Source organism: Acomys russatus, chromosome 11 (assembly GCF_903995435.1).
Source record: "Acomys russatus chromosome 11, mAcoRus1.1, whole genome shotgun sequence".
Lineage (NCBI taxonomy): Eukaryota > Metazoa > Chordata > Mammalia > Rodentia > Muridae > Acomys > Acomys russatus.
In genome coordinates, this window is record NC_067147.1 from 19,157,045 (window position 1) to 19,171,775 (window position 14,731).

The 14,731-nt window shown below is 47.9% G+C and overlaps 1 protein-coding gene across 1 annotated transcript in view; it reads right to left on the reverse strand.

Moving 5' to 3' along the window:
• Nucleotides 1-11,139: 11,139 nt before the first annotated feature.
• The window catches only part of Tram2 (translocation associated membrane protein 2), a 71,991-nt gene continuing 68,399 nt past the window's right edge, over nucleotides 11,140-14,731 (reverse strand). The window contains exons 9-11 of the mRNA XM_051152956.1: nucleotides 14,535-14,678; nucleotides 13,531-13,694; nucleotides 11,140-12,124 (exon numbers count right to left, since the gene is read on the reverse strand). Coding sequence (XP_051008913.1) covers nucleotides 12,051-12,124; nucleotides 13,531-13,694; nucleotides 14,535-14,678 — 382 coding nt within the window. The 3' untranslated portion in view covers nucleotides 11,140-12,050. The remainder of the gene's footprint in view (nucleotides 12,125-13,530; nucleotides 13,695-14,534; nucleotides 14,679-14,731) is intronic.

Genomic DNA, 14,731 nt, shown 5'->3' on the forward strand with positions numbered 1-14,731 from the left:
GAGCACTGGTTATCCCCTCCTAAAGAGTTACAAGAATCAGGTCCCTTGCTCTGCTCTGATGGTGGGATTTCCCGCATCTAATTGTTGCTGCAGGGAATCTCTTAAGATGGGTCTGGGGACAGACAGCAGCGTAGTTGCTAGACAAGCCTGTCAGGGACGGGGGGTCATGTAGGTGACACTGGGGCAGCAGCTGCCAAGAAGGGACATAAAGATAAGTTAACTGAACAAGTTGTTTGCAGGCTTTGAGGCCTTTCAAAGCCAGCTCATCAGTAGGACTAGCATAGAAGCTGCAGTTGATAGGACCACTGCCCAAGGCAGCAGCCGTATCTGTAGGACTAGCGTGGCCAGCTGCAGATGGGGAGAAGGCATGATAGTTTTCCTTCTAAAATGTTCATGATCATTAAACAGGGGTGTCATTTCTTTTGTGTATTGCAAATCCCACTATCCAGGACCCCCTTGGAAGTCAGAAAAAAAATGTCCCCACCCTGCCCAGGACTCTCTAGCTTAGTATCAATACATGCTCATTGATTAAGGCCATGGAAGCTTTACTGACCTTTTTTGAAGGTCTTCAAGCAAGAGGGAATGTTTGGAAATTAAGGTCCATCTAGGAAATGGTTTTAAGTAACTAGGTTAGGATGCAAGGTTTTGTCTTTTTAAAGACATTGTTGACAAGGAGCAGGGACGGACAGATAGAAGAGTAATTGTTCCTGTGGGCTAAACACCCATTCAGCTCTAGAAGCCTTTGATTGACAGCAGGGCTAATTTCTTTTTTCCCCAAGTCATTCATACTGTGTGACATGGGAGCAGACATGAGAGAGGAACTGCAGCCATTGAGAAGTGGAGCAAGGAGGGGGTGGGTGTAGCAGATTTGCACATTACAAAGACAGCCAGAGCCTCACTGTTACCTACCACTGGTGAGTCCAGAGGACATTTAAAGCTAGATATAATCTAGATATATAACTAGATTCTTCGACTAGACTGCAGCAGTATGAGCCTGCTATTTAAGGATGTTTGGTTTGAGGAGCGGGAGCAATAGCATCTATATTTAAAGACAGTAATAAAAGCATTTTGAAGCTGGGTCTGCTGGTGGTACATGCTTGTATTCTCAAACCTTGGGATGCAGAGGCAGGAGGACCATGAGTTTAAGGCCAACAGAGGCTATAAAATGAAATACTGCCTTAAAAGATAAGGGGAAAAGGGAAAGCACTGTGATAATAAGTACAGCCTTATAAATATGGATCTTCCCGCTGTGGTTTCATTATGTATAATATGGAGCTTACTGTCTGACCTGCCTCCCAGGATCACAGGATTATTGCAGAGTCAGCTGAGGATATAAAGGCTGAACTTTGTTTGGGTTGGCAAGAACTGGGGCTCTTTTTGCGTAAGTGCGCTCTGCAGTTAAGCTGACAGATCCTTGTCTTACCTTTCTTCTTTGTCCCATTTCAGTTAATCAGGATGTGCACCCACGGGGAAGGCAAGATTAACTACTATAACTTTGTTCGCGCTTTCTCCAACTGACCTGAATGAGGGAATGCGATATAAAGTTTTGACATGGAACCGACCCTGAGAAAGCTACTTTGTATCTACCATCCAGGCATTTACATCACTCCTGACGTTGTATCTATTTCTTTTTTGCTCTCCTACTTCACTATTACTAAAGTCTAAAGTAAACTGATTTTCAAAGAATCAAAGACCAGTACCTTATTTGGAGTGGCAGTGGTACTATGACAGTTAATTTTGTTTTTACTTACACATGTTTTATTACACATATACAAAATAAACTTCATAGATCAAGAAGTACCATGAAACAATCGAGAATTACATTAATGTTACATTCATAGTGTTTTGGCTATTTGTATTTGGCAACCTTGAAGAAAACATTTTCCTATCTTGGTGAATCTAAAATTCTGAATGTAAATCAATATCTATCATATCTCATCATTATCAACTTAAAACATCTACACCTAAAAACATCTTAACCCCTAAACAACTAAACTTACTTGTGAAACTAAACTATTTGGTCTTCAACCCCATCAGAGACTTGAGAAGGAATAAAATTAACTACCTGAGTAAATAGGAAGTTCAGGTTATCAGCTTCCAAATTGGAAAAAAAAAATGACAGAGACAGTTTGCTGCCTGAACAGTCACCCCAAATTCTCTATAATGTAGGAGCGTCATCTTTATGACAGTTAATTTTATACCCAGGGAAGTCTAGAATTCATCAAACAATATCTTGAATATGTCTAGGAGGGTGCTTGGGATAAGGCTGTTGAATTGATAGGCATGTAAGACAGATCTTAAGGAGACCGTGAGCAGTAATTTGAAATCCCGAATAGAAACTTAAACTGACCCACCCCTGAGTAAGAGAATCCCTCTTCCCAGCTAGCTGCCTTTAAACTGCCACATGGCCTTCTCGGGCCTTCAGATGTCAACTTCCTGTGTCCTGAGCCTTCAGCCAACAGACCTGAGCTGGACCCTCAGCTCTTTCCCAGCTTACAGACATAGCCTGCAAAAACATACCCGCTCACTCATACCACAGCACACACAGCTTTCTGGTTCTCTGGAAAAGCTTAATGCAGATGTGGAAGGAGAAAGCACAGAAGGAATGATAGGCACGTCTAGAACGATTTGGGATGTTGAACATGAAGTTCCCAGCAGCTCTGTTGCTGCTAGCCATGGGCCTCTCTACCTACCCATAAGTAAGGGGTATAGGACATGATTTTAAGATGTTAATTCTCAGCCCACCAATAGAATAAAAACTAGAAGCCTGAGGTCTGGCTCAGTGGACATAGTCCTTTCTTAGTATATACAAGACCCTAGATTCAATCACCAAAGATAACGTTTAAAAATGCAATAAATAACAATGTGGTGTACATACTATGCTGCCGATTGTCATAAAATTTGTGCATTAACTGGGCTATAGTGCAAATATGTTTAGAAAAGAGTTTCTTTTAGCAAGCCTAGTGTTTTCTAGTTTTCTGATGAGCTCTGATTGACAGCCAGGGTTGGTTTGAAGATGGCCACGCTAGATTCCTTCCTGCCACCCAAATTGTACAATGGTGAGGATGAAGCCATGCAGGACCCAAAATGCCAAGGGCCTCTCAAAACTGCCAAGGATACTTCCTGGTGTTGCCTTTTGCAAGAAGTTAAGACACATCTAACTAGATTGTTCTAGGGTTCCTTTTCAGCTCTAGACTATCACAGGAAAAAGCCATGCCTTGGTTTCTCCCGTTGTTTCTAGCTGTTAGAAGCTTTATTTTTAAGTACTTTAGAAAATCTGTTTGTCTAATTTAAGTCAAGCTTTATCCTACCTGCTCTACCCAGGCCTGGGAGCCTTCAGCAGAGTGTGTGCTGGACAAGTGCCCTCCTTCCTCTGGCTCCTGTATCCCATTTCTCACCTTTGGAATACAAAGGACAGGCTAAAGAGTACAACCAGGAAGCAGTGGAAGCAACCTACTATTTCAGTGGTTAATAATATCATTTGGAGCCAGGGCTGGCTGAGGGGCATGTGCCAAAGCCTGGCTTGTTCTCCCTTACAGGGCACTTTTTTTTTAAAATGGAGCTCGAGGTCAATTTCCACAGATATCCTGTGCATGGTCCTGGTCCCCAACTGCTTAACTTCAATGGCACACTCCCTAGGCTCCTTTGCTTCCTCAGAAGAGTCTTTTGGGAGGGACTGTCTCAGATGGGCATGCCCTTCCATGGTTTTGTAGTTAGGGAGGTCAATTTTTTTCCTCTAGACTTATTTTAAGTAAGAATCAGCTCCGCCCCCCGCCTCCCCAAGTATGCTTTCTAAATTCTAGAGAACTGAGCCACGGAGATGGCTCTGTGGATAAAAGCACTAGCTGTGAAAAGTGTAATGACCTGAGCTCAGATCCATGGAGTCCAAGTAAAAGCCGCTGCAGTCACACACTTCTGTAATCCTAATACTTCTCCAGGGATGTGAGAGGCTGAGACTGGAGCTCCCCCAGGAAGCTCATAGGTCAACTATCCCAGAATTCCCAATGCAATGGCAATTGAGAGATGCCACCTCAAAGTAGAAGGAAGGTTGTCCTCTGTTCTCCATATGCACACCATAGCATGCTCCCCCTGCCCTGCTCAAACATGTACACACATAGACACTACACTAGCCTTTTTTAAAGTTTAAACTTAAGCAAGTTGAGTGACAGTACACACAGCATTCTGAACCTGTGCCCCCCAACCACCTGAGAATCCATACTTTCTAATCTTTCTTAACTATCATTGCCTCCTATAGAAGATAACCACTTACAGAAGCTATGGCCGGCTCCTGCCAGTCTTTCACAGATACTTATGGTTGGTTGCATGTGGAAACGCTTCTCAGTCTTTTCCCATTAGCTCTGGACTTTTCCTGAAATCGGGGTGTTCTCTTTTAGGTCCTCTTCCTCCCCTCTGAAGCTGCAGCACTCGTACCCCCTCTGTCTTAGCCAGGGGTCTATAGCTGTGAGGAGACACCGTGACCTCAGCAACACTTGCAATGAGAAGAATTTGATTGGGGCTTGCCTAACCGTTTCAGAGGTTTAAGTCCAGTTGTTCTCATGGTGTGGAGGACGGCAGCGTGCAGGCAGACATGTTCTGGAAAAGGAACAGAGAGTTCTACCTTTGGGTCCACAGGAAGAGAAAGAGGGAGCCACTGGGTTTGGCTTGGGCTTCTGAAACCTCAAAGCCCAACCACAGTGACATCTTCTCCAACAAGGTCACATCTCCTGATCCTTCTCAAGTAGAGGGCCACTGCCTAAGTATTCAAATAGATGAACCTATGGTGGCTGTTCTTATTCAAAGCACCGCACCCTCCAGTCTGAGTTCTGACCGCTGCTCTCTTACCTTTTCTACCGGATGCCATACAGATAGATCTTTCGGTTGCTCGCTGCAGACAAAAGAGAAAGTGATTGTATGCACGTTTAGCACACTCATGTTCCATACACCTGCTTCCCATGCCTCGCCTTGCACCTTTCAAATTGACCCAAGATTGAGAAGACAGGATAAATAAAAGGTATGATAAGGTAGGAGAGATATTCCATAGGTGACCAGGGCTGAAAGGCATTTCTGTGAAAACATCGTCCTCACTGTTGCCCATACAATCAGAACAGATCTCACTTCTCTTTGAGACCCTGAGCCAGGAGATGCCACCAAGTACTGTATGATACTGTCACAACTGGCATGCATCTGGAAGCCTGGGCTCAGGTGACGGATGGCAGCCGAGTGACACCTGCAGTGAGCAATACTAAGAGATGATCATCCCTTCAAACAAGCCACTGGGGACTGGGAGCAGAATGGGTCCCATTAGCTACCACCTGCAGGGTCAGCACACTGGCTGTCAGATTTAACTAAAGGATCCAAGACTGATAAGGATAAGCTCATTGCTTTGGGGCAGGGGGGGAAAAAGCTGCTTTGGGAGTGAAGCCAGCCTTGGTGTTGAGCCACTAATTCAGTCCACAATAAGTACCCCAAATACACCACTAGGGGCCCTAGAACATACTGTCTGGTAATTAAGGGGTTTCACTTTGTGTCAACAGGCTTTCAGTTTATTCAGGGCAAACAGGTAAAGATTTCTCTAACATTGTTTCCAAGGGCCCCTTGGTATATGGGTTTTTAATATCTTGTTGGCACATAAGCACAAATATGTTTATTAAGATCAATTTAGCCAGAAATGGTTGTGCACACCTGCCATCTCAGCACCTGGTAGGACTGTTTAAGTCCAAGGCCAATCTAGTCTGCAATGCAGTTGAGGCCATCCAGGACTATATATTGCAAGACCCTGTCTCAAAAACTAATACAAACCAACCAATTTAAAGGTGGGCATGGCTGCACATACCTGCAATCCTCTTGGGAGGCAGAGGCTGGATTCCCATGAGTTTGAGGCCAGCCTGGGCTAGAAAACCAGTAACAGACCAGCGAGGGCTATGTAGAAACACCGAGTCTCAAAAACAAATTATATATAGATTTATTTGTACCACGAACTTAACACCATTGCCAGTCACCATATCCCAAGAAACAAACCTGCCGGATGAGAAACAGGCTGAGCTAACCCTGTTAACTGCTGGATATCAGCCAGAATGCCATGCAGAGCAGGACGAAAACCCATCAGCACCAAAGCTTGCTGCCATCAGCCCCACTCACTTTCACCTCAAGCAAGTCTCTGGGTGATATTTACCCACTGTGGGTTTCCCTTGGCCAACCGCCACCTGAAACTGCATGCATCTCCTCAGCGATCCCCAAGGATGGTTCTGGAAAAGTGCAGCAGACAGCTGCATCCAATAGCAGGCTAAATACATGACATCAGCCGCTGTTGTTGCCCCTGTTCTTACTAAATTGGGACAGTGCATTCATGGAGACCAAGACCAGCACGCCCTCTAAGCTGAATGGCTTTACAGGGGTGTGGAGGCCTGGCTTCCGGTAGATCCAGCTTACATATACCCTGTTAGGAAATCCCTTTTTCTAACTTAGTGTTATAGATGAAATAAAAGTGATGCATACTACTACCCAAGACTGGGCAAAAGCAATTGTCCACCCCTATTCCAGGCCACTAACTCCCATTTACTGCTGTGGACCCATAGATCACAAACAAACAACCCAGCCAGACATAGAGGCATACGCCTTTAATGCCAGCACTCCAGAGGCAGAGGCAGAGGCAGGCAGACAACTCTGTGACTTCCAGGCCAGCCTGGACTACATAGTGAGTTTCAGAACAACCAGAAATACATAGTGAGAGCCTGTCTCAAAACAAAACAAAACAAAACAAAACAAAACAACAACAACAAAAACCCCATTACTACGTAGTGAAAAATTTTAGACACAAAAGCTAAAGTTGACACAGACTGTTTTTTCTCAAAGTGAAAACAAATGGAAGAATCAACACTAGAAAAATTACCATGTAAGAACGCACCAGTGATTTTTATCAGCGACCACTACAACCAATAATTCTATGCCCTTTATTCAGGTATTTCAGAAAATATTTGATCATTTGTTTCAAAATGTACATTTAAAAATATCCATACAAAACTGTAGCTTGTTTCTAAAACCAGACAGAAACAGTGGGAAAGGACTTTGAAAAAAATTTCACCCAAAGTAAAAAGATACCCCTCCCCCAACCCTTTAATATGAAAGCATAAATACGGCAGGTTTGTTGAATTTGGTCCATAACATAAACAGGCTGATGTAGAAAAACAGTCAATGTGTCCACATTTGCATTATGAGTTGCGCAGGCGCACCAGCTCCCCGGCTCATCCTTCGGGGTGTTTGCTAAACTGAGTAACTGAAAAGTGAGGTTTAATCACACACAAATCTGTACCCCAAAGAATGACGACACTCACCACCACAGCCAGGCCCTGTCGGGGGACAGGGCTCACCACTGTGGCTGATTCTCGGAAACATGTCGATCCTTTGCACAGACACAAGAAACCCTGGAATGCCTTTGGCGGTGATGGTGATGTCAGGAACACCAGAGAAGATCTTATTCCCAGTCACCGACAATGTCCCAGTCTGAGGATGGATTTGTTTTTTTTTCTTCAACACATTTTTAAATTTTATTTTTATATTTTAAAAACAATATAAAGATTTCTAAGACGATACTACACATTCTGTAAGATTGCCACAGAAACCCACCCAAGATCATGAGAACGACAGCAACAAAGGAAAGGGCTTGACACTTCTGTGAGGGGTGATGACTGCCCCTCCCACGGGTCCCCTCTCCCCCATACTGCAGGACAAAAGTAAAGGACAAAAGCTTGTGGAAACAACCACTGGCTGGGAGGGTTATTGCACAACCCGGAAGAGAGGGAACAGGCAGGCAGGCGCAGGCAAGGGCCAGGAAGGGGGTTGGTGCTAGGAACAGAAGGTAACTCTGACAGGAATCCCGGAGCTTGGTAGCTTCCAGACCACAGGCACTGCCAGGCAGGTTACCAGTGAGCTAAGACTTGGACCCAGGGAGTAAACACATTCCTCATTCAAACTTTGGGCTACATGGAAGTAAAACAGATGGGAAGAGGGTACTGTTTCTAATCTGGGGTGGTAGTGAGAAGACTGGAAGGGCAGGGCTCACCACATAGGGCTGGAGGTACAAAGCGGTGACCTTCTTCCTAACCCCCAGGCCTCCCTTAGTAGATAGGTGTCTGCAGCTGGGCCACACCATGGGCTTTCATAGCCACCCAGCCAAGCCAGAAGGCAACAGAGGGAAACTAGAGCCAAGCTGAGGAAACACAAGATCTTACACTATGTGTGCTGGAAGAAGGAGGTCAGAACGAACGAGGCAAACCCGCCAACCCATGTCCCTTTTACCTGGAGCTATGCTGAGGTATGATATCATTGGCTGTATATGCCAGTCAGCCCCAGCGCCCTGGGCAGCTGGGGGCTAGCCACACAGTACCAGTGAAGGCCACAAGGCAATATAAGGCACATTTTATGTGAAAAAACAAGGACCCACGGAGGACAAGACCAGGACAGAGGATGCTTAGCATGACCTTTCTTCACAAGAGCACATGATGGAATTAGCACAGGCACAAGAAGCAGGGTGAAGGGTAAGCAGCTGTTGACTGCATCCTCCTAATGCTAACTGTGGGCTGGAGGAGGACCCTACAGGTGTTTTCAAAAGTCTGAAAGAGTCTCCCTAAAATCTTGTTCTGAGGAAAGAAGCTGTAAGCTCAGGAGGCTGAGAGAGGAGGAAGATCAGACAAACTCACTGCCCTGACTCACAGGTTTTAAGTCCGGTCCACACCAGTGACGAGTAGAGGTCAGAGGTCAAGAATGAAAACATGTCTTCTGGAGACACAGAGGTCCTTTAAGCAGTGGCCAGAGCCTATGCCGCCTTCCACTCCAGACTCCTGTAAACCCAACTGGGAAGCTGAATTCCACCAAGAACAAATGTAAGCGAAGGTGGTCTCTAGCTGCAAGGAGTAAGTACGCTTCTCTAAGGATGCATGGAATCTAGGTGAGCATTGTGGACTTTTTGGAAAATGCACTTTCTGTCCCTACTTTTATTTATTTATTTATTTTTAAAAACCACTAAGAAAAAAATGCCAAAGGGACTAAGAAGATCTCCATCTTCAGGAACCCTTACGGTCCCAGGAACTTCACAAAAGCATGTCAGTAGCCAGAGCACTGGCATCTAAATTTAAGTGATTTACATTCACCCTTTGGACAAGTCAGAGGATGCTGGTCTGAAACCATGTAAGCATACAGGGTTAGGACTAGAATGGCAGAAAGCCTCCCTTTTGGCCTTAGTTTGCTTCTCTTTTCCCCAGGACCACCTCCCAATGTAGGAGGAACTCGAGGAGAGTTCATAGTGTAGGCATCCAAGCCTGGACAATTGTCCCATCACCAAACCTCTGAGGCGGACAACTGGCAGCAGGGAGTTCTCCATCCACCGCTCCTGCCGCTGATACCTGCTGGCATCCCAGGGATGCTGAGAGACAGGCAGTGCCTGCTGAGGTAGTAGAGATTAGCATCATCTGATCTTGGTGGGTGTTGCTGAGCATCCTCAACTTGGAGGAGTGTGGCAGGCCCTTTACTAGGGCTGTGGTATTTTCGGGACAGAAGAGACTGCATAGAAATGAAGAATGAAGCCACTTTGCCCAAATGAGAACAAGCTAGTCTGCATGCTCATAGGATGCTGTGGGACTTGGCTGCTGTCATTCAACATGGTCTGTGCCAGCTTCACAAAGTCTTGGATTTCCTATGACATCAATGCCAGAGAGGCTGGGTGGATGAGAAAGTACCCTATAGTTCTCCCAAGCCCCCACACACCCCAGAAGTGGAGGCTGCTGAGGTGCTGCCCTTGGTCTGAGGCCTTCTCTCTGAAATGAACCCTCTGAACTCCTGTCACTGAGCAGACCCTGATGTTCCAGAAGAACCTCCATCTGTTCTGACAACTGGATTCCTGGTAATACATCCAACAAGCGAGCAACAAGGGAAGCTTGCAAGACAGACAACGGAGCCACATCATCTCAGGCATCTAAGTGTTATAGGAAGGGACAACCCACATCCACCCCACGGACAGGAAGGACCACTGGATCCAAGCTGTCAGATGCTCCTTGTACCTGTTTCTCTAAAACCTCCACACAGCATGTGCTTGTCACAAGTAGTTACTGAAGGAGTAACTCAATAGCTCAGCCTGGGGACAACGCTCTGGCAGAGAACTGGCAAGGGCCTGCCAGTGACATAGCTTGGGGAGGGTCCAGGAGGACACCTTGAATAATGAGGTGAGGTGGTCTTGGGAGCCATTTGGGAGCTGCAGACAGCATCACAAAGCTTAAGCTCAATTAAAATCACCATGATAGGTGGGCTGCACTGGGTGAAAGGTGCTGGATCAATTCTTCATGGCTGCCCAGAGAAAGGCCAGGGAAGGAGACAGAGAAAATGGAGAAATGTACTTCCAAAACTCCGCCTTGCTTCCTAAGCTCACCCAAGAGAAGCCAAGGGGACCTCATTCCTATTCTTCCTGTTTAACTTGGACCCAGGGTGGGGGTGGGAGTGGGGGAAAGCCATGATGATATCTGGAACAAAATTCCTCACTACTGGTAAGCTAGATTTTACATACATTGTTAGTGACTTGGAGTGGGGAAGCTGCCTTGATGAAGACCCAGCTCTCTGATTATGGGTGAAAATTCAAGCTCTGGTCTGTGATGTCAACAGAAGACCAGTGTTATCAGGTAATATTAACATTCCTGTGTCACCAAGAAGTGCTCCCCAATACTCCAGTGGACCCCTTAAGGCCTACATCCCTTCGGGAGGTCCTCTCAAGGTACTACTGTAAGGACCTGGTGACCCTATCTTCAGGTAGAAGAAAGAAGAAGAATACTGAAGGGAAAGGAGGCCACAGACTCCTGTAGACATGGCTGTATCTGCTCATCCCGACACAGCGTGACCCTGAGGCATCCCGGTATCAGGCTCTGGGTGTGTTCACCAACATCAGCAAGTGACACTCAGGTGAGGCCAGAGGGAGAGTGGCCAGGTGACCTTCCCTGGGACAACAGGGGACCACGAGGGGCTGGAGTCCTCGAGGCTTCACGTTTCTGCAGTAGAGAGATGAAGTCAAGGCTGCAAGCCTGGCCCCGGGGTGGGACAGCCTGCTTATGGATTTGGGAACAGCATGTCCTGGGCAGGTTTGTAACTGCCGTCTCATTTGGTTGTAGATGCTGGTGGATGGGGTAGTGAAAGCCCAGCAGCTGGCGCCGCTGCAGAACTGTCCAAAGCGACTCTTCTGTCATCTTCATCAAGCCACCTTTCCAGAAGAGGCAGCTGTTTGACCCACTTTGCTCTTGTGGTAGCAGTGGGGAGGCACGTCCTCCTTAGCACCCCCCCACCCCCACCCAAGAGCGAAGGCAGGCTGGTTTCCAATTCAGATGCAGCACTGGAAGCTCTTTGGAGTCCTGGGACTCAATAGTTAATTAACACTGTCTTTCTGGATTAAGTCACCATGTCCCAAAGCGAAACACTTTGGGATCAGACGTGTAGAACCAGAATCCTACGTCTTGTTAGTCACAGTCAGCACCAAGAATCTTGTGATCCGAGAGGGACAGCCTTTCCGCCTCCTGCCCGGCCACACAAGGGCCACAGAGGATCCGCCACCAGCTCTAGGGGAAGCTCCTTGGCAAGAGGTTTCCAGATTGACACGTCCTGGCTCTGAGGGACAGGGCTGCAATCTTAGCTCCCTCCCGTTGTAAAAATCAGAGAGATTGCACATTAAAGTCAGGAAGGAGAGAGAGAAAGAAGCAGCTGTGAAGGAAGAGAGAGCAAGGAGCAGAAAGATGACTAGGAAAATGGAGGCCTCCGAGAAAGCCAATACAGGACAGAGGTGAGGCCAGGAGGTGGCTCTAGCGAGCAAGAGAGGAGCATTTTTTTGGCTTTATTGAGAATGATTTATGAAAGAAGAGAAAGACCAGAAGGTAGAAAGTGACTCTCCCTTTGATGCCAAGGGTTTTTGTGAGGGAGATGGAGCACGGCCGGGAGGATGCAGAGGCTGAGCTGGGGGCCAGGGTTCCTCATCTCCCTGCCGGGCCCTCACCCAGAGGATCCCTGCTCTCAGCGCTTGGGCCTTAGGGAGACTTGAGTTTCTTAGTCCGTAGGGAGGTTCCATTCTCTGTTTTCACTACTCCATTTTCATGGTAACCTGGGGAATGGAGAGAAGAGGTGTACGTTGTGTTGCCGCTGACACTGAGGCGGGAAAATGGAGGCAGGCACTGGAAGGCAGGAGTGTCTGATGGATGGGGACATGGTCTTGTTGCATGCAGACCATCCAAAGAGTAAGTAGGCTGTAGCCAATGGAAGCCAGCAGACAGTCTGGAGCAGAATGCTGCCTGACCTAGTGTCTTCAATAAGTGGCTTTGCTTCAGGTGTTTAGTTGTGACTACCTTTTAGCGAAGGGCATCTAAGGTGACACAAAAACTGAGGACCAGGCAGCAGGCAACACAGGTCTGAGCAATGCTTGCTTGAATCCCTCAGCTCCTCTAGTACTCCCAGCCCCTCAGCCCTGCTGGGGACCAATGGGTCTCAGCAACAGGGATGGTGACAAGGAGACAAGATGGGGAACAAGATACTGCAGGGGCGAAGTCTGACACTCTTTTGGCAGTGGTGGTACACCCCTTTAATCCCAGCACTTGGGAGGCAGAGACAGTTGAGACCAGCCTGGTCCACAGAGAAAGTTCAAGGATAGCCAGGGCTACAGAGAAACCATGTCTCAAAAACAACCCAAAAACTAACTAACAAACAAACAGCAACCCCCCCCCCAAAAAAAAAGGAAAAGAGAAAAAAGCCTCCACAAATTCAAAGAGTTATAGCCACATAGAAACCCTTCCTCCAAACCCCTGTCCCTCAGGCTTTCTCACACACAGCTGCACAGAAGCAAACATACGAGCTCTTGCCAGGCAGGCAGCTGCCTGGAAAAATGCAGGTGAGTCAGTAAGCAGGCATGCAGACAGGCCCCCAGGCGGGGCAGTAGATTAAGGCTGGGATGTCTGAAGACTTGTGTGTGCATAGGGGATCACTCGAGGATGCTCAGGAGCCAGAGGAGGTGGAGCTGTCCCATCCCTGCTGCTCCTCCCTAGCACTGTGAGTCATTCCTAAAGAGAGATGGGAAGCTGACAGCCTGGGATGCCGGGGTGGGCCGAGATGTTAGGCATAAGGTAAGGTGAGGACACGGCCACTGGGTAGCACAGAACATGGGTGACAGGGTGACAGTAGCAGCAGCAACAACAACAGCAGGGCTGGGCTGGATGCCAGAAGCTACCCGGAGGACATACTTCCTTCCAGGAGTCCCCGCCCAGCGCTGACATGAATCACAGTGGCCAGGGCTCCCAGGCCCTGTTACAGCCAGGCCAGCCTGTGCACACTGGGTCTCTGGTTATGCCCAGCTACATGTTGGTCATTGAGCCCCAAACTCAGAGAGAAGGGTCTGGAAGGAGGAGCCAGAAGGAGTGGTCTATGGAGGACCTAAGAGCCGGTCCCAACTATTTCCTCCATCCCAGACAGACCTCACCCGCTCGTTCGCTTGCTCTCTGCCACAGCTGTGGCACTCACCAGGTTCTCTTTTGATGAGTCTGGCTGGAAGCCTAGGGGCAGCTGGAACTCTGCGCTTGGCACTCTGTTCCTTCCAGTATTCCCGCCAGTGCCGCAGCTGGGAGTGGATGAAGCGCCACATGAGCCAGGCCTGGGCAACACACACTAGCAGCAGCATGCCGAGTCTGTGGAGGGGCAGAAACGGATCTAAGGGTAAGGTTCGGGTTCCACAGCCTGCAGAAGGGGGTCTGGGGGAAACCAGGCCAGATCCCTGTAGCTCCTGCCCTCCCCATAGACACTAGCACCAGGAAGAGTGTGTTCTTCAGTCAGCCTCTGTTCTTGTACCATGCAGCAATGTAAGGTGAAGGCCCAGAGGTGATGGGAGGGAGGTGATGGTAGCTGCATACCCAACATCACAACCATACTAATCCCATACCTACAGATCCTCCTCGGCTGTTCTCTCTCCCATATGCATGGCTCATAATAAGGCCAATACAAGCTACAGAAATATTGGTAACATTCAAACGAACTAGATTACAAGAGTGCCAAAATAATTCCTTTCTAGTACATCAGTCACATATGTCAGGGGAGCCACCCTAAAGAGGCCACACACACTCTAGTACCTATAGCTCCGTGGACCACCTAGCTGCCTGGCTGCCTTCCTTGATGTTACGGAAGGCCACAGAGCAAGACACGGAGGAAGAAGCTCCAAAGTCGTACGAGGGTATCACAGTCAACCTGGCTTGGAAGAGACATGTCCCCTGCACCGTGATGCGCTGAATGACCGTGAGGGCTTTTGTGTCACATTTGGACTTGGGTCCTGACTGTAGTCCCAGGGCAGCAAAGCTGAGAAGTGACACGTTTGATGGGAGCAGGAGACGGCTGTCAATAGACTTGCCCCCTAAATATGGTAGACTCAAGGGTCGTCTGCTCCCCAACCTTCTGTGAAGATGTGCCATGTTCAAGAGGCGCTTGACTGTGCTCGGAGAGCCCCAGTTCACCACCTCAGGCTTCTGCCAACTCACCTGCAAGGCAAGGTGTTAAAGTTCCCTTTCTCGGGGTCAAACACCTGGTTTTCCACCCGAGCCAATCCAAAGCCAATGGCCAACACAGCCAGAGTGAGGATGAAGAGGCGCGTGACCCCAAACACAGCAGCCCAGGCATTGAACCTGCTCACAGGGACGGAAAAGGAATGTCAGCTTTGAGAGCCCCTCAGGGAACC